General features: G+C 44.2%; 1 protein-coding gene across 1 annotated transcript in view; it reads right to left on the reverse strand.

Annotated features, from left to right (window-relative positions):
• Positions 1-667: 667 nt before the first annotated feature.
• The window catches only part of znrf2b (zinc and ring finger 2b), a 47,984-nt gene continuing 28,820 nt past the window's right edge, over positions 668-19,831 (reverse strand). Inside the window, exons 3-5 of the mRNA XM_040034905.1 lie at positions 6,197-6,302; positions 4,314-4,387; positions 668-4,239 (exon numbers count right to left, since the gene is read on the reverse strand). Of these exons, the coding sequence (XP_039890839.1) occupies positions 4,330-4,387; positions 6,197-6,302 (164 nt within the window). The 3' untranslated portion in view covers positions 668-4,239; positions 4,314-4,329. The remainder of the gene's footprint in view (positions 4,240-4,313; positions 4,388-6,196; positions 6,303-19,831) is intronic.

Genomic DNA, 19,831 nt, shown 5'->3' on the forward strand with positions numbered 1-19,831 from the left:
TGCAATGAATCCCTCACATATGCTCATATATGAAAGAAGAAGACGTACGTCAACATTATGTCTCAGTTCATCTATACGATCTTTATTGTGGTCTCTTAAAAATTTTGGAACTTTTCTCTTATTTATCTGTGGAGGTCTTTCTCACTAGGAAAGCTGTGAAACGTCAGAAAACAGCCACAGAGTCTGAATCGAGATTAAAGTGTCATCAGAGTATGAAAGGTCACTGACACTGGGTGATTTCGAGTGACGATGGGTGAAATGACAGCTGGTGACTTTGACTCCTCAGCTTGCTCTTGTACCAGCTGTAAAGCAAAGCCAGGCGTGTTTACGCGTGGGTCTGTGGGCTCTGATCAGGAACGAGCCTCACGTGACATTTGCAGGAGCTGTAGTTTTTGGATGTGTGCTGATGTAACCAAAGTCCCATACTGAGCTCAGATATAACGTCATCTCCTGAGGAAGACCACGCCACGTGGCAGAAAGCTCTGGAAATGTTTTGCTACAGAGTTGCAACTATAATTTAACTGCACTCGTAACATGCTCTCATTTAACGCCAGCCTTTCCCGTAAAAGTTCAAGGATTCAGCGTGGTGTCAGAGCCACTGTGGTATTAGAGGTGTCTGTGTTATTGCAAAATCATGGAAATACAAAAACCCACACGGACAGGAGAGTGAAACGTCAGAGTCATCTTTTAAGGCCAGATTTGTTGCACATTTCCTCATAAATTCACAGACAGAAATGAAAAGACAGGCGGCCCTGCTCACAGGAATCAGCTGCACGATCAGTCAGGGGAAAGTGGTTGTAATCTCTTGCAGAATTCAGATCAGAGAGAGATGACGGTACAGTCAAAGCCCCGTGAGATGTCCATCAAGCAGCCACGTGGTCGCTCTGTCGCTACAAACGCACCGATCCTGCCTCCACGCACTGTGCGAAGGGAGCGCGCCACCGGGCTCGGTTAATCTCCGTGTGGCCGTCGGATTTCCAGAATACAGTGTGACGATTCAGCAGTCATGAGTGCGCCGGGGTGGATCCCAAAACTCCAAACGCCCACCAGAGAACCACACTAGCTTCAATACATTCAACAACGACAGTAAAGCAGCTCAGCAGGACTCCCAGCTGACTCACGAGACCTGTGTGTGTTCAGTGAGGGACTGTGTGAAAATGGTCAGTGAGAGGAGGGGCTACAGGGGTCGGCGTGTTCTGCACTTCTGTCATTTGCTCATGAAAACTTTTAATGATGTAAAAAGTTTACATTTCACAGAGTCCAGTGTTTCATCTTAAAAAACGTCATACTTTCACAGAATACACCCCCAACACACACATTACATGTCACGGAAGACACGGTGAACGCAGCAAGAGTCACAATAAAAAGCAAAGTTAGCATGATCATAAAAAACATCATTATAAAATCTTTTCAGCCATTGAATCATTTTTGGGAGATACAAAAACCAAACAAACTGCTGCCTGTGATTCTTTTTACATATTTATATAAGCACAAAATGAATGTTGACTTAGCACAAATCAGTCGGCGTTTGAGGAATGTGTAGGAAAGCAATCATAAAACGTAAACCATGGTTATTCTATTAAAACCATTTTCCCTCCCTCCGCACCGCCATCATTTTCTCACGGTCTCTAAGATCACAGACGACACAGGAACCTTTCATGTCCTGCTTTCATGATAAAAATCTCAAAAATAGTTCAAGATCATAAGTGAGAGCGCACTGCCTCCCAGTGGTGGAGAGCAGCAACTACAGAAACTGCAAAACAAAAAGGATCCTGTCTCTACAGACTAGAAGGCACACATCTAAACAGACATGTTTCTGTCTCCCATTATTCTCATATTTAAAACAATATATTAATGTTTGATTTCAAACACTTTACTATGTAAATAAGTTCAATTACCAAAATGACAAATCTTAAAAAAACCTCTGGTTTGTAGCCAGTCTCCACCTCCATAACACGATGCAGCTTCTGCATGATTTCAAGCATAAAAAGAAAATCCCAAATATCACTTATAACTGCATATTGTTCATTTAATGATGATAATTACAAGATGAGAAACTAGTCACAGAAGCCTGGAGGTCACTGAGTGGCTGCCTGGTGTTGCGAGAGAAAAACGTGTGTTCTCTGATTGGTGGGTGAGTGGTAGTCAGTGGTCACAGAGAGGTACAGGCTGCTGCTGTGGTCACTCGCAGTTTGTATGGAGGTCGCTGACTTGTCTTCAGACATTCACTAACGACTTACGGATCATTTAAAGGTGGCCACGGCAATCTGCTCGCAACCAGAGCAAGTGGAAGGAGGTTTTTGGTGTAGCATCCTCTTTGCAACCCCCAGCAAACGCTCACAGACTGACTGGGCAATCAGGAGGGGGTGCATTTAGTCTTCACAGGCAAAAGAGACTGAGGGAAAAGGATGACAAGTTTCAGGTGTTTTGGAGCTTTGGGATCCACACAAGCCCTGGATCAGTAGATGGGTTTGAACTTAGCTCGTCCTCCAAGGCTGAGCGTGAGCTTGTTGGTGAAATCAGTATCAAGGACTTGACTGGTTCCTCAGTGAGGTCTTCAGGCACACCTAACCCCAAACAGACAGGTCCAGTTAGTCCCTCCAGTTCTGTTTAGCTTACGTTCCCTCAGCCTCAGCACCTGGACTGCTGCATTTGCCAGGATCGAGATCAAGTTGCTGACTCCCAGTGTGACGGTCAGTGCCTGAAAAAGCTTCACAGAGCTCACTGCTTTCCTGGGACCTTTATAGTCCTGCAGCTCCTCACAAGTAAACCGTCTCAGTCTGGTGCAACACTGTACTGTGAGGGCTCGGTTTACCTGCAGCTGCTACGGTTATGATGCAGAAATGAACACGAGCTGACAGAAGTGATAAAAAAAACTGAAGCTCATTTTTACAGGAAGGAACACAAAGCTAAAAACTGAAGGTCTTGAAAGGTTTTCCCACATTGTCTCGTTACCAGATCCCGTCCATGATGGAACGAGACATTATTTATGTCGAGACATATTCTGTTCACACGCTCTTTACCCTGGTGTTGAATAAGCAGGTTCATGCAGGTTCTGCAGCATGCACTGGAGCCGTTTGCAGCCACGTGTACGGCAGCCTGGATGTTATACCTCAAGATCCTGGTGCTTTGCTGGAAAACTACAGACTGACATCTGCTGGTGGGGACAAAGTATTTCAGGTCCTGATGAAGTTGAGTCTGGTCTGTGGAGGTGAACGTGATGCTGAGTCTGAAAGTGAAGCTCCAGCTTTACTAGCAGAGGGTTAAAATCTCCATCCATCCATTTTCTTAACCACGTATCCAAAAGTCGGGCTGTAGCCTTTTCCAGCCAGGAATGTGGGCTAACTTGAGGGAAAGAAGAGACTCGGACGGGGAAGAACTGCTCCCCGTGTGGACGCGGCTGAAGTTGGATAAGCAGTTAAAAAACAGGATGGGTGGATTTTTAATTTAGTCTCATTTTGCCACATGCTGTCGTGTCCCATTGTTCTGGCATGCACAACACTTATCGTGTCACAGAAGTAGCAGCAATGTGCTGCAGTGGGTTTAGGCTGGTGAGTGATGGACTGGGCTCCTGTACCTGTGTGGGCGGGGTCTAAAAAGCACTGATGACTGAGTCTTTGACAGTATTCACAGTTGACTGGCACCGTTTTTGCAGCAGCACTGTCAGCTGCGAGAAGCTGCAGACGCAGACACGCCGTCTCTGGCTTGTTTCTCCTGCTCGGGTAGAATGGCAGTTGTGGTAAGATGGTCCTGGTGGTGGTGGGGGTTGTAGGGCGTTGGGTGGAGGACAGCCGGCTCGGCCGTAGTCTGGACTCCCCTCTGTCCTGGCTGCTGCGTGCCGAGCGTCGCTACAACAAGGCACTGGGAGACACTGATGCTGACGGAGGAGGGGAGGGGGCGAGTCGGAGCGCGTCAGCCAACAGTCTCCCTCCTCCTCCTCCATACTGGTGTACAAACTGCTGACACGCCCCTACCTGCCGTCATGCCCCGAGCGTCAGGGCTGGAGGAGTCTGTCAACTCTGATGCTGAGTGTAGATGTGCAACTTAAACATAAAACACACAAGTTTGTATCCCTGAAGATTGCTTAAATGAGATTTGGCACACTGTGGTACTACATTATTGGGTGGGTGGGTTGTGGGAGGAAGGGTGCTAACTGATCACAGTGGTCATAGAGTCCAGCAGAGTCCCTGAATCCAGGGATTTCATTTTTGCAGATCCCTCTGGGGACGTCTCATGTTCCTGAAATCACAGAAAAGAACCAGATGCTGACATTTAAAAAATACCATCTTTACGTCTGTGGATGTGGATTTTACCTGTGCAATGAAAGCTTTAATCCGATGGATGCTCAGGACAGGACCTGTTCACCTCAAACCACTCGTCGATACAGCTGCAGGAGAGAAAACAAGATGGGAGGAGTCAGTGAGACAGCGTGAGAAGAGCGATGCTGCCCGAGTCATTCCGCCACGATGCACCTCATCAGACTTTACACCTGACCACACCTACGGCTATTTTCACTTGTTCGTGTGGTACAAAGCATTGTTAACACTGGAACATTTACCCGTGCACCTTCTCCCTGGCATTAATAAAGTAAACCTCGTAGAGCTCATGAAGTCCATTTTGCTGCGTCTGGCGACACCTGCTGGTGTGCAGTAGTCTCGTCACATGTACGTGTAGTGGACCGTGTTGGACTTGACCCACTCAGGCTACAGAAAGCACACGTGTTTCCTCTTTCAGAGCACCACAGTGGGGTCTGATGTAATGTATCGAAAATGAAAGAACAAAGCAGTTAAACACTTTCCTCCTTCAAATGATTGGAATTCAAAACATTATTATTAACTATCAGCAAACATGCTTTACATACTTACAATATCCTCATGTATTTATGTATGTAGAGCCACACTTTAAAAGGAACCAAACACCTGTGTCCAGTTCATTACAAACACAGATAGCATTCATATGAAAAACAGCTGAAACAAACGTCCTGTTGGATAGTGAAGCCTCAAAACCTCAGGCTGACGGTTTTCACCACTGCTCTTGGTGCCTTGAAGGCTGATGCAACCCTCGCATCTCATTAGCCAATGAGCGCTCCCCGGTTTATCCTGCTTTCTGACTATAACTTACAAAATGAACCTCATGTTTTCTACAATCTGACCATAAAGTCACCTGGGCAGTGTTTGCTGAGGTCAAACTCGGAGAAGGAGTCACCCATCGCTGGCCTTTAAAGCATTTTAGCATTCATAGGTCAGACCTGTCCATCTTTTAAATACAGTCTTTGCCTGAAACTACTGAAAGCTCAAAGGTGAAGTAATGTTCAGTGGTGTGGGTGCCGTCATATCAAAGGATGTCTGTGTCTGCTGGTCTAAACTTTAAGTTTGTAGCATCTCTGAAAGGGCAGCAGCCAGAAAAGGCCAGATTCATATTCAGTTATTAAAGAAGGACTAAAATTACCACGTGGCTATAAAACTGCAGCCAAGACATGATAAAGTGTGGGGTTGATTTTAAAACAGTGAGCTGATACCAGCTGACAGGCCAGTTCAGTAAATACTGAAGGTAATATCAATAAATCCACTTTAAGCCCAATCTAGGCCCTCTGTGAAATAACGTGACAGCGCCACAGTGTGCATGACTCAAGTGCTCGTCCCTCGCTGTCAGCATGACTGTTCTTTTTAACCCTGAACCTCATTTTTGCATCAGTTTAAACTGACACTGCTGCTTCTTCTTTCTGTTATAGCTGTGTTTGCGTGCTGCTCTCATTTCATGATGAGTGACAAGAGCCACACACCACTATGCAAAACACATCCCTCCTCTGAAGCTCGCTTAGGCTTCAACAGTCAAATCAAGTGGGTATCTTCCAAAGTTAGGAGTGCTCGCTCTTCTGTTTTACCGCCTCTCTGACTGATCTCAGCACAGGAACACTTTTAGGGAGGGAACTAAAGAGGGTTTGTTCAGTGCAGCCAAATATGAGCGTGAGACTGGAATCGGTAAGATCCATAAGAACATCCCAGCATTTCTTTGCCTAATCTTCACAAGTCGTCACTGTGATGGAAATGCAGACAGTGAAGTGGCTGAAGCAAGCTTGTAATTCCTTAAAAAGACCTCCTGGGACTGAACTGTGTCGCTAAGGCCACACCTCAGCTGGGACCACTATACTGCTACTGTACTATTAGATGAAAAGGAAAACAAACGAGGTTCCAACCCTTTATGGTAGATGCAGAGGCAGGGCAGGCGAGCGATGGTGTCTCCCTGTTGCAGCTCCTCCAGGCAGATGGCACATTCTCCTGCATCCCGAGGCAGGACATCCTCTGGAACACACACACACACACACACACACACACACACACACACACACACACACACAGACATGATTGGGATTATAGCATGACTCATAACACAACACACAGCCTCTGTTGGCAAAACAGAGCTGCAGTAAAATCTAGTGTGTTTAAACCAAAGTGACCATGTGATCTTTCTTAATTAGTGGTTGCGTGAGTGTAAAAGCAGAGACGGCGTGCAGGTTTCTGTTGTACTGTAAGTTAGTATTACAGCGCACCCACACATGTCCATACTGGTTCTGACAGTTCAACAATTATATTTACATAAAAATAAAGGTCATCCTGACAAAATTGTTCAGAGATACCGACAGTGGGGACACATTTCAGTGTTTCTGTTTACTAGGTGTGCACGGTGCTACTCTTATATCTCAGTCAGGACCGTTGTGTTTTGGGAAACGCAGCTCTGTCCTTGGTCCTCCCTGTAAGAAGATCTCAGCACAGAACACAGCAGGCATCAGCGGTAATGATATTATTACTGACAGCATTGAAAGAGGTGGAGCTGGGCTGCAAAGTGGCTTGCAGATATGCAACAACTCCTGTTAGGCTAAAACGGCTTAAAAAGCCCAACCTGTGAGGTTTACGCAGGAGGGGATCAGCTGATATGGGCAGGCTCTGGGATCAGCTGATCTGCCGGGACTGCGTGGAGCTCGACTTCATGACCTGTTTGAACTGAAGCGTTGCCTGATTTATCTAACGTACAAACGCATCGTCCATGAGATCACTCCATGTATTCCTTTAAAACTTTTAAGATCTTGACACAAGAAATACGGGAACGCAAACACATGAGAAGGGTTTTTGGTGGCAATCAGAGGCAACATGATTAGGATGTGTGTTGCAGGCTGTTCTGGATGATCGTGATGTGTAGAGAGCTAAAGTCCTACTGTTCAAGCAGCTGAGATTTCTAGATTTCCCTGAATGCAGCACGACTTTGTCAGAAGCATTTAAATCTTTATCTATCAGTGTTTCCACACTCAGTTTTGTACTGTGGGTAGGAGGCCGCCGGATAGCCTCCACCTCTGCTCAGCGCTCCTTACAGTGTGCGAGGTTACTGTGTGTGTGTTCATGCTATGAATAGCATGGGTCCGGCTCTAGAGTGGAACTCAGCATGTGCACCATTAAACCCATCACCTGCAGCAAAACACGCAGTCATTAGGATTGGCCTTATGTAACAGTGGATTAACCCACATAGGCCTGCAAAAGCCTGTTATTATGGGCAGCAGCACATGGCATCCAGCTCAGCTGAGGGCAAAAGCATCTTTAACACACTGACAGTCTGGGCCGGGCAGCCAGTCAGTGAGAGGTTTGTAATACTCATGCAGATGATGTTTGCTTCAGCTGCAGAGGGCCTCTGTCCTGCCCCATCAGTGAGGCCGCTGTCTGTCTGTGCATCCACATGTATGTTTGTCAATTCTGCATACGCACGCAAAAGAGTGTGGGCGAGCATGAGAAACTAAAATCAAAATGCTGGTAGCTGTCAGTTCTCCCTCTCAGACTCCTGGCAGATGACCTTATTGAATCAATTTGAAAATCCTAGAGGATGAGATGATGTCTTTTTGAGTTGTCGGACATCCTGCATTTTCAGACAACTGATATTTGAACTCGTTTAGTAGATGCAACTATGGTTTCAATGTGAAAATCCCACGTCACCTTGTTCCTAAGTTATGATGTTCACAAAGATGGTTTCCACCCAATGAGCTCACATTAATACCCCACCAGGCCTTTACAGGTGAGGGGCAAAATCTGCACACCGTGTCGAATCAAAACCAGTAATCTGTTGTTACCATGCCCCTGGGACTGTGATGCACACGACCCCAAAACAGCTGCCCTTCATGTCATATTCCATTTACTGCTGATAGAGCAGGGCGATATGACCAAAAATATTTATCACGATATACATTTGAAAATTTGTGATGACGATATAACTGACGATATAATTGACACAAAATACTTTACAACTCCACAACTTTATTAGTGCAAAAAAACCATCAGTGTATTTTCACTTAAACAAGCAGCTGTTTTTTATGTGCATTAAAGTTATATAAAAATGTAACAGTGCAAATTCCTCACTGACAGTTTAACCAAAAGGCGTTTCCAGTAGAAACTGGCAGACACATCCTCAGCACAACCATGTATAACATCCACAAAACTTAAAAAGAGGTTATACACACACAATACGGTAATATTATGTTGAAGCACAGTACGTATCACTCCGCGAGGCTCCGCCTACGATAGCCGTAATGCTCCGACAATCCATCGAGCGGTGCGGCTTCGTAGCTTAGCAAAGTCGTACTGAAACATTTGACAGATTTTCGAGCGCCGTGCACATAAAATCGTTTCCAGGTCAGTAAACACAACCAGAGTTCATACATGAGGCACACGGGATTATAAGGAGCTCTGTCGACTTTCAGAAAAATCAAAGGATTGATTTTAAGTGTGCCGTATTTTCCAAACAACGCGGTAATAACGACGGCCTGTTAGCATGCGCTACCAAAAATAGTGCTTTGTTGTGTATCTGACGGACGAAAGCTAAACCAGTTCCACCAGTGAAGCTGCAGCATTTTTACAAACCAGTTCTGGTTCATGGTTTCATTCAACGATCCGCTTTCGTCCTTCTCATTCGCTGCCAAGCTTTTTCCGCCATGTGCGTATGAAAACAAAGGCACTGCGCATGCGCGTTTTACCCATATTCTATCGCCATATTTCATTTTCTTATCGTTGCCCAACATTATACCGGTGTTACCGTGAACGGTATGATATGGCCCAGCCCTAACTGCAGACATACCCTTTGCAAAGAAGTCAAAACTTTCCTCCCAGCTCTTCCTCCTCCAGCATTAACGTCTTTAACTGCAGAACTGTCTATTGTCTTAATATTGGTTTGCACACTAGGATGAACCACAGACTGTATCTAAAGGTTGGAGGCAGCCACCGTGCTATTACCAAGGGGAAATCTCTAGAGCTAAAACATGAGCCGTCGCAGACACAGAACACACCGCAGTTCCTTTAGTGCCACTCAAGAGTGGCTCCTAGAGAGAGTGGGTCTCCACAGTGTTAAAATGCATTAAAAAGCATTAGGGCAAAACAACTAAAACAAGACACGAAAAACACTTTAGCCTCCGAGGATAGTTTCCCCCTCTAACATGCACAAGATCCCCAGTTTGAGACTGTGAGGAAACACAAACCCAGATAAACAAGAGAGCTGTGTGAGGAAGGGCACGCAGAGTAAAATCTGTGCCAAATCAAATACGCAGATCCATCCGCCGTGGCAAGGCCTTGGACAAGAGGAGGTGATCAACAGAGCAGCTTTCACTGCACCTCTGAGCTGCAGCTTCTGTCTGTCGGCGACAGGGATATGTGCCAAACATAACATCACGATATTTCAGAGGATTCTCACAATAAATTTGCTGATATGGGTGTTATTAATTCGACAGCATAAACACAACAGGCTGCCTTGAAATATTTGATAAAAACTTAAAAAATATATATGACACATGTAACTTTTAGTGGAATAGTTTATTCAGCAGTGTATTCAAGTATGAAAATAAAAATTCTACCTCTGTTCTTTGAATTGAAAAAGTCAGCATAAAACATAAATAGTATTACAAAATAAAATCCATCCATCTTCTGCTTATCCGCACCGGGTCACGGGGGCAGCAGCCTAAGCAGAGAAGCTCAGACCTCCCTCTCTCCAGCCACCTCCTCCAGCTTGTCCGGGGGAACACCACGGTGTTCCCAGGCCATCTCTCCAGCGTGCCCTGGGTCTGCCCCGGGGCCTCCTCCCTGTGGGACCTGGAGGCATCCTTGTCAGAGGCCCGAACCACCGGCTCCTACAAAATAAAATCCACTACCGAATCTAAAATGTGTGGTCCTCGGGAAAGTAGCTGGTCTCACGGTTTGAGGCGCACAGCTCCCACCTGCTGTTAACATAGTGCACAGTCAGACTGAGGTAAGGCTCTGTGGTATAGTGTTCTGTTCTGTACCTGCTTTGATATCCAAAATCATTTCCCAAACAGGGAAGTAGCTGCTCTTTTGGGGTTTAAATCTTCGTCTGTAACGCTTCCAGACAGATTTGCCTTCACCTTCACAACTTAAATAACTTTGTGCTGCATGACCCACGTGAGCGCAATCCACTGCTTAATGGGGTGACGTGTTTACGCCATGAAACAGCACATGATGATAGAAGTATATGATGTGAATAATATCATATGGCCCATGCCTACGAGCACTTTCTCTGACAGCGTCATCAGTCTGTCTCACAGCAGGTTAGAAACCAGGACCGAGGTCAACGGAGCATCGCCGGCTTCAGCCAAGCCGCACCTGTCATCTTATAAACATGCAACAGCTGCTGTGCTTGTGCGTCCATGTCTCGAAGCAGCGCCACATACATTTAGGGAGCACAGGTCTGTGTGCATGTGTGTGAAAATAAATAGCAGTTCAAGGCCAAACCCCAGCGTGCAGTGACACGAGGCCTTCACCTTTACTCTGTCTCTGCTGTGCTGCTGCTTTCACAAAGACACACTCACAGCATCAGAGAACAGACTGGTTACACTATCGTTACCTGCACCTGCTTGTGTGTGTTTGTGAGTGTGTGTGACATAATGAAGGGTTGTCCTTGAGCGACCAAAAGCAAACAACTGAAAGGAATATAAACATGCTGATTACAGATCTTCACAGTCATGTGACTGTGTGTGAGTGTGTGGTAAGAGTGGAAAGACCTGAACGGCTTATTATTTTCCTAGAAAGGCCACAAACAGCAGGGAGCGGCTGTGATCACTGAGACAAAACCACACAGGGTAATAAGAAACATGGCAAGCTTAGCAGAGCTGCTTTGCTTTTCTTTACTTTTTGATACACGTGTAATGTCACAACATTAAAATATTCCCTGCTCAGGCTTTAGACCGTGCCTATCACACTGTGATCATTTTAACATCGTATAAAAATGTCATAATAGAATATCACTGCTATAGCAACACCATGCATTTACTTTCCCCAGTCGGTGCAACGAGACAAGCTTGGGCATGTCTGAAAGCAAGAGCCATGTTAGTGCCTAAAAAGGCAGCTTGTTATGACTCTACGCAGCGATCTCCTAAACGCACCAGGCGATGCCACCAGCTAACAGAAAACAGCAGTGAGCAACAACCAGGCCCCGTCTCACAGTATCCCAGTAGATCACCTCGCAGCTTCATCACCATTTTTCTGGCACCTTCCACTGGAAAAAGATCCCAGTGGAGAGATTATATATCTTATCTGGCCTGGGAATGCTTCGAGATCTCCACTTCCTGAGAGCGAGTGATCGTCTGGAATACCCTGCTGCATTTTGAACCCAACTTTGGATCAATGGAAGAAGACGGGTGCATGGACGCATGGCTGTAGGAACAAAGACAGATCGTGTTCATTGTTTGCATTCCTGCGTTAGCTGACAGTGTTCTCCATATTGCAGCAGTCTGCTCAGACAGGGACCATCACATGACTGAGAGACAGGAAGACAGAGAGGAATCAGTCCTAGTAGAACAGGAAGTGGGCTTACTCAAAGAGGAACTCAACTTGGCCTGAAAGCACTCAGCTGAAAGGGAAACACCGAGCAGTGTTGGTATGAGCTGAAATGTGTTCAGACTTAGAGAGAGAAGAAGTGAGAAACAGGCCTTTGTCAAACAAAGACATGGCATGAACACACCAGAGATGCTGCTGCACTACGCTCACTGCGCTTGATGCATGTTAAACGTCACTACTGTCAGGATCCTGAATCAGGAAATGAAAGTGGGTCATCCATGCTGTGAAACGAGTACGAGATGAGGTTTTGTTGTGTGTAAGAAGAATGCTCTTATAAAACAGACACGATCCCTGCTGCTCTCACTACACTTAGGCGTTAGGGCTGGGACAGACTTGCTCACGACCACGATACACATGCACACAGCCAGGGCGGCAGATCACAGAACAGTCTGCGTGATTAACTTCTGATTTTGCATGAAACAAAAATAACTCAGAAGTCTCAATCAAGTCAAATCTCAGCCAAACCGATTTACTCAGGAACAAATAAAAGACTGAAAAAAGCCAAACAATAACATTTTTAAGTTATCTGAGTGACTCATATATCATGTTTAACCTGAGTAGCGAAAGACAGCGGTGGGTTGTAAAACAATTTGCCCGGAGTCCGGTGTTCTCACGGCTCTAGTGACCCTTGACCTCCCGGCTAGCTATCGAGCTGGTGGCTAACAGACGTCTCCGAAAACGTCGGAGCGCTTTTGAAAGTATGTGGTGTCCTGATAAACTGAGCAGATATTTGAGGTTTACACAGCTACATTCTCCATGAAAATATGTTAAACGTTTATTTTGTGACCCAGAAAGAATAATAAGAGTAATATTAAAACTAACCAGCTGCCACCATTGTTGGAAACTGAGCTGGGCTGCGCTATGAATTCTGGGATAGGTTGGGCCACGAAGGACACACCCGACTCATCCTTCAAATCTGGGGAAATGAAGGGTGCATTTTTTGGCTGCATTTGGGGGAGTCTTTGAATTTGGACAGGCTTCATTGTGTCGCTGTGAACTTCCTGTTCATTGTGGCCTACAAATGCGGCCTCCAAAGGATGCGGCCGCTAAATTTAGACACAGCTACGACACCGGACACAGCTTCTTCTTCTTCGGGGTTTAACGGCAGCTGGCATCCTTGTACATGCAGTGCTGCCATCTTCTGTTTCAGTCCGTTATTACACTCTTAAATCCTGCTACTTATTCCTGCGTCTACTATTAAATTAGTCATTGACGATTTTAATAGTCGACGTAATCGTGACTAGATAGAGTAGAAAAGTGCTACATAAGAACCAGTCCATTTACCATTTAAATCCACATCCTGACTAACAGGGTCGGGGAGTAACAGAGTACATGTACCGCTGTTACGCACTTAAAATACAAAATACGAGTAACTGTATTGCGTTACAGTTACCGTTTAAAAAGGTGGTATTCAGAATACAGTTACTTTGCTGAAATAAATGGATTACACAGCAGTCTTTTCCTGTTTCATATGTTCGGCTATGTCCTCTCTATTTTTGGTAATTCCATGCCGGTGGAAACCCAAACAAAACACGCATTAAGAGGCTCAAATGCCCGTGTCCCAATCTCATGGCCCATGTCACCCCTATTTGCGGCCTGCATAATGACGTGAAGAAATATTTTAAAAGAATTATTCACAAAAATTATTTAATATGAAGGCAATAGCAGAGTGTTACAAGCATAGGCCTAAAGCATGTAGCCTGATGGGCAGTGTAGTCCGTGCTGCAGGGAGAATGGACTGTCATACCCGTGATGTGTCTGTGAGCGAGGAGGGAGAAAAAGGAAAAGTACGAGCTGTCATCGAGCAGAAACGGGAGCTGGAAGCATGTAAATATAATAATAACCACTGCAGCCAAGAAGAGAGCCTGACGAGCCCAGTTGTAAGTAAGCTATTAAGACTCGGCTGCACGCTGTGTTCCTGTTTTCCTCTGAAACAATAAGCTCCGTTGCAGCAGCCTTTCAACGCCTCTCTCCATCTCTTGCTAGCAAAGTTGACCCAGACAACAAAGTAAAGCTAGTTTTCAGCTACGAGCCGACACGAACCCGACGTATCAGCCAGAGGTCCCTTTACTACGGTTCAGAGCCGCGGACCTGTTTTATATACGAATAGTTTCTATACGAGATCACTGCAAAAAGTGCAGCCTTACCTAATGTCCACCTACTGTTACTCATTTATATTAAGATTTAAACATCTAGTTGGTGTTGGTGTGGAGAGTAACCTTCAGTAATACTAATAAATCACACAGCAATAGTACATTCACGTAGTTGTAAAAAGCATGCTAATAAATTAAGTAATCCAAAGTATTCGGAATACGTTACTCTTGTTGAGTAACGTAACAGAATACATTACAAAATACATTTTAGGGCATGTAATCTGTAATCTGTAGTCTCTCAAAGTATAATAGGGCTGTGCGATATGACTAAAACCTCATATCCCGATATAAGACATCTATCGCCCGATAACGATATAAATCACAGAAATGTAACATTTTCTGTAAACTCTGTGAATCTCGGGCAGCTCGACCTGCGTGAAGTGTTTCCAGCTGCGCGTCATGTAGCTGGAGTCGAGTGTTTTAACCGATGCATGAAACGATACATTTTTAGACATAAGTTGTAACGGCGCCGTTTTCTTTGTGAGTATTTATTACACGGCGTGCTGCGGGGAGAAGCCTGTTCTAACGTTTGAGTCTAAGGTTTATTTTTTAGCACCTGGCGGCTCTTTTTTACTTCTCATCCGTAAATAATCTGCTCTTTCACGTGATTCAGTTTATTTTGAAAAGTCTCAACAGGATCTTGAGCTTTATTCTGAAAGGTTTATGTGGAACATAAACAAGCGGACACGCGATGGTGTTACCATCGTCGTTGCTAACGACAACACATAAAAACAGGCGCTTGTCCGTCTGTAGTGTGGTTATATTAAATATAAGAGAAAGAGAGAACTTTAAGAAATTAATATAACCACTACAGTGACCATCAGAACCATGAACAAATATTGCCGTAAACAGTTTATTTTGCGACACCACGAAACAAACAATGTGTAAAAAATCTGAAGCGTAAAATGAAACGATAGACGTTTTTATATCGTCATCCGATATATATCGTTATATGGAACAGCCCTGCAGTATAACATTTCATTTATGCAAATCATTGCATTTTGTTTTTATTGACATTTTAAACAGCACTGGCTTTGCATCATGGGGGGGCAGAGCCTTTTTTGTGGATTCCCATGATCCACTCCTTTTTACTGGTATTTTTATAGTGCCTATCAACTCTTAGCTGTGCATGCTTCACTACAAGCCTCATTAGTGCCTTCTATGAAGCAGTCATGAAGCCATTCAGTTCTTAAGTTGTTATTTATTTAAGAACTTTCTATCTCTAATGGATGCACTGGGGTTCGGTATTTTGCCCAAGGACTTTTTGACATAATGACAGTAAGAGCTGACCTCCGACCTCCAAGCCACATATTTCCATCGTTCCTCTTCATTTTGTATTCTGTTGCTGGGCTAACACACAGAGGCAAACACCATTCACACTGGTTGTCAAATGGTGCTATATAAAAAAACTGAAGTGAACTAGAGGTTAAGTCAGTGGTTCCCAAACCTTTTTTGCTAGGCCCCCTTTTGTTTTACAAGAAAAATGTTCTTGTGCAGGTGAAGCCAAAGGGAAGATTTGCTTCATCATATTTTCTAGTCTTTGGCTTGGAAGGAAGTTGGTTTGGAAACATATTCAGCGATGCTTCATCTCCTGCTTTGCATTTGTGTGGGAGCCCCGTCAAAAACCTGTCCATGATGCTAGCAGTGTCCAAGCATTTTACACAAGCTAATGCGTTTTTTTAATTTTCATACCGTGCCCCCCCTGCAATGGCTCTGCGCCCACCCTAGGGGGCGGGCCCCACACTTTGGGAACCTCTGGGTTAAGCGATTAAATGATCATTTAAATGTAGGCAATGCTGTTACATAAAGTGAGTTTTCATGTTTATTTTGGAACAGTAATAAGATCCTCTCAGCTCAGAAAACCAAATTAAGAAATCTTTATCAAAACAGATCACCATTTGCTGACAGTGGCAGCAGAGCACATCTGTCAAATCTGCAGGGAAACATGACTGCATCTTGTAGCTTCCTGTAACTTCACTGTGGGGAGTATTTTACAAGCCCATACTCATGTTTAGCAGAGGAAACAACGAAACATTTCCCCCAGCCACACTAACTGTGGCTGTGATATCCTTAAATACAAAAGAGATCTCTGCTAAATGCAAGGAGAAGCAGCCCTCAGGCAACCACAGCTATGTAGTTTGGGAAATATTACATGAAGATTATACTAAATTTCTCAGACTGCAGGAGGAAGAACCTGTTACATAAGCAGGGAGCTGACTGGCTAATTCATATAAAAGTTTTTTTTAACGTTATACTGATGATCATCTTGAGGATAATTATAAGCCTTCTGGAAGGAAGAGAGTGACGTTATTAAGCTCACATAACTTCAGTTAGGTTCTTTTAGTTATTTCAGTCTGACAGCTCTATTTTGGTTTGGTACAGTTAGTTTAATACATATTTATGTACATGATCATTAGAAGTCAAAGCAAGCATCAGGCTGCAGGAACTCTTGTTTTTTTTATCTATGGGGTGGAAAAGTGACATCTTATAAGCAGCCACCTCAGCTCGGCTTATGCACTTGAATTGTGAGAGGTAAGAAAACAGAATTCAGTTTACTGAATCTGCAGTCTACTGACATCTAGTGGTGACATTTTACGCACTGTAAATTTAAGAATCTCTGGATCTTATTTACGAGTGATGAGAAGCTAGTAGAGAGGTGCTGCATCAGGTAGCTGCTCTGCTCTGTGTTGGTACAGGGCATTGAAGGTGATAACAGTGGGTGGATTATATTCTTAAACTTAGTTACAGCGCTTTCAGAAAGACATCTACTGTGATAAAGTCTACTCTCCACTGCTGTGTAATCAATTATTGTAAATGTAAATGTTATCAGGAAATGATCAGACAGCAGAGGGTTTTCAGGAAACACTGTTAAATGTTCAGTTTCGATGCCATATGTTAAAACAAGATCTAGAGTGTGATTAAAGTGGTGGGTGGGTTCTTTTACAGTTTGAGAGACGCCAATGAGTCTAATAACAGATTAAATGCCATGTTGAGGCTGTCATTCTTAGCATCTACATGGATGTTAAAATCACCCACAATAATTATTTTATCTGAGCTCAGAACTAAATCAGATAAAAAGTCTGAGAAATCAGACAGAAACTCTGTGTAAGGCCCAGGTGGACCATAGATGATAACAAGTAAGACTGGTTTCTGAGTTTCACAGCTGGGGTGGACGAGGCTAAGCATCAGGCTTTCAAATGAATTAAAAGTCTGTCTGGGTCTTTGGTTGATTAATAGGCTGGTGTGAAAAATTGCTGCCACACCGCCCCCTCGGCCTGTGCTTCGAACATGAAGTTCACTTTTGTTGCTTATGGTCATTATAAGAGGCAGACAGTCAGGGCCGTGCAGAGAGGTTTAAAGGGGCGGGTGCTCAAAGTTAAAAAGGGGCACATTGAACCAGGCTGAATAACAACAACACACATTCATCAAGAATCTAATATGGGCAACAAGGCAAAGCAAACGTCGCCGATGTTTTACCTGATGGGTACATGGTAAATGGCCTGCATTTGTATAGCGCTTTTCTAGTCCTTAAGGACCCCAAAACGCTTTACACTACATTCAGTCATTCACACACACAGGCGATAGCAAGCTACATTGTAGCCACAGCTGCCCTGGGGCGCACTGACAGAGGCGAGGCTGCTGGACACTGGCGCCACCGGGCCCTCTGACCACCACCAGTAGGCAAGCATGGGGTTAGTATCTTGCCCAAGGATATTTGGCATGCAGCCAGGAGGCAGCCTGGGATCGAACCACCGACCTTCTGATTAGTGGCTGACCTGCTCTGCCACAAGACCTGAGCTACAGCCACAGTACAATGTTGCTGTTGAGGGGTTGCTGTGGATAGTGCTGGAGGGCAGGGCTGTGTTGATCTGAGACTGTAGACATTAAAAAGTCCACAGGAGAGATGGTAGCTGATTAAACAAGTGTCATGAGATAATAACAAAATGCAAAGATTGGTGACAGCGCTTGGAACCATAAGGCAACAAAAAACTGTGAGAAATAATTTAGGCTCTGCCTGTGAATCACTCTTTGCTTCTCTTCTTCCTTCCATCCCATCATTTCATATATCACTCTCCACTTGCTGTCCATCTGAGAACAAGGCACAACTTGCTATTGCAATAAACTATAATCTAATTATCCACACCTAACAACTCTTGCACTTAATCTATAATAAAATGATGACAGAAAAATGTTATAGCCCTGCCTTTAGTAGCCTCACACAGCTCCTACTGTTTCCTCCTCATGTCCTTACCAGGCACGTCTGGACAATGTTATATCATGAGTAATATTTTTTTTAAAAATCCATCTAAATAAAACACACACATAAAACACAGTGACATTTTAGACCTTCTTCAGAATACTGTATATACTATGGGCATCATGGTGCTGATCCAGAATCCTTACATGTTTATTACTAGAGCTACAATAATAAAGCAATGAGGAGGGGGAAGTAATAAATATGAAATAATGTATTTATGATGATTCCATTTGTTTCACTATCCACTCTGTGCAGGGGCAAAGCTTATTACATTTTTAAACTGTAGAGATACAATAATTTTACTGGTGTAAAATCCAAATTTTGTCTTATTTAAAATATAAATCTAATATAATCTGCTTCTTAATGTATGTTCTTTAAAATACAGCGTGTGTTTTTTTATATATTATAATTATAATAATGCATAATTATGTGGACATGGATATTAGATCGTTGTTTAGTGAAATATAATCCCTCCAGAAAGGCAGGAAATGCTCTGTAACTTCCTTTAAAACTAAATATGTTCCCTAAAACGGTGACAGAGCTACAGACCCATGACAGCCTTACACAGGTAGCCAGCAGCTATGACCAGCACTACTTGTGCAGTTAATAAAAGGACAGGTAATGTTTGTCGCGCTGTTGCACACACAGCACGCTCGTTTGTTTCAGTTCGTCAGTTGCAACAAGACAGCTTACCAACGTGTACGTAATAAGCTGATACTCCTGGGTGCTATACACTACAGTGTGCGCTGTACACCTACTTACTGGTTTTGTCGCATCAGTCTGTGTCTCTGAGTTAACTTGTGTTTCTCCTACAGCTCCGGACCGCAACAAATGCGCGTGCTCTTTGTGAGCTCGTTCCCGGCTCGTAACCAGCGCGTTCTGCCGTCAAGGGCGATCATTGGTTAAATGTGATCATGTGACTGATGCAAGCCAGATCCTTTTATTTAGCAAAACTGTGATTAATAGTTAAATATTATTGTTGATGGGCACAGACAGGACTCCGCACGCACACACACATTAAAAAATAATAATAATAATTTTTTTAAAAAAGTTGCCTCAACAAAAGGGCACTTTGGGCACCCATCAGGAAAGGGGCGGGTGCTCAAGCCCCTCTAGCCCCCCCCCTCTGCACGTGCTTGCAGACAGTAGAATGATGCGGTACGGTAAGTTGGCTGCTAAGTTGTCAAAAGTTGTTAGGCAGTGAGCGTGCTTTGTCAGTGTCACAGTCAGAGCCACCCCTTAGTCATTATATCTGCTGTCAAAACACCGAGATGGCTGATAACGCTCAGGTCAAGGCTTTAAAAACAGGTCTTCACTGACCAGCAGGTAAAATCATGGTGCCTACTTGCATCTTCTAAAATACTCATGAGGCCATAGATCATCTATTATACTGAGCTCTAGGTAGAAACAGAATGTGGCAGAGGCTGAAAAACTGGGCTCAGCCTCAGACGTTAAACGAGGAGCTCAAACACGCACAGGGAACTTGGACGTGAGAGTCATTTAACACACAGAATCTGCTGTAACTACACAACAAACAGGCA

Source organism: Simochromis diagramma, unplaced genomic scaffold (assembly GCF_900408965.1).
Source record: "Simochromis diagramma unplaced genomic scaffold, fSimDia1.1 OVJJ01000084.1, whole genome shotgun sequence".
NCBI lineage: Eukaryota > Metazoa > Chordata > Actinopteri > Cichliformes > Cichlidae > Simochromis > Simochromis diagramma.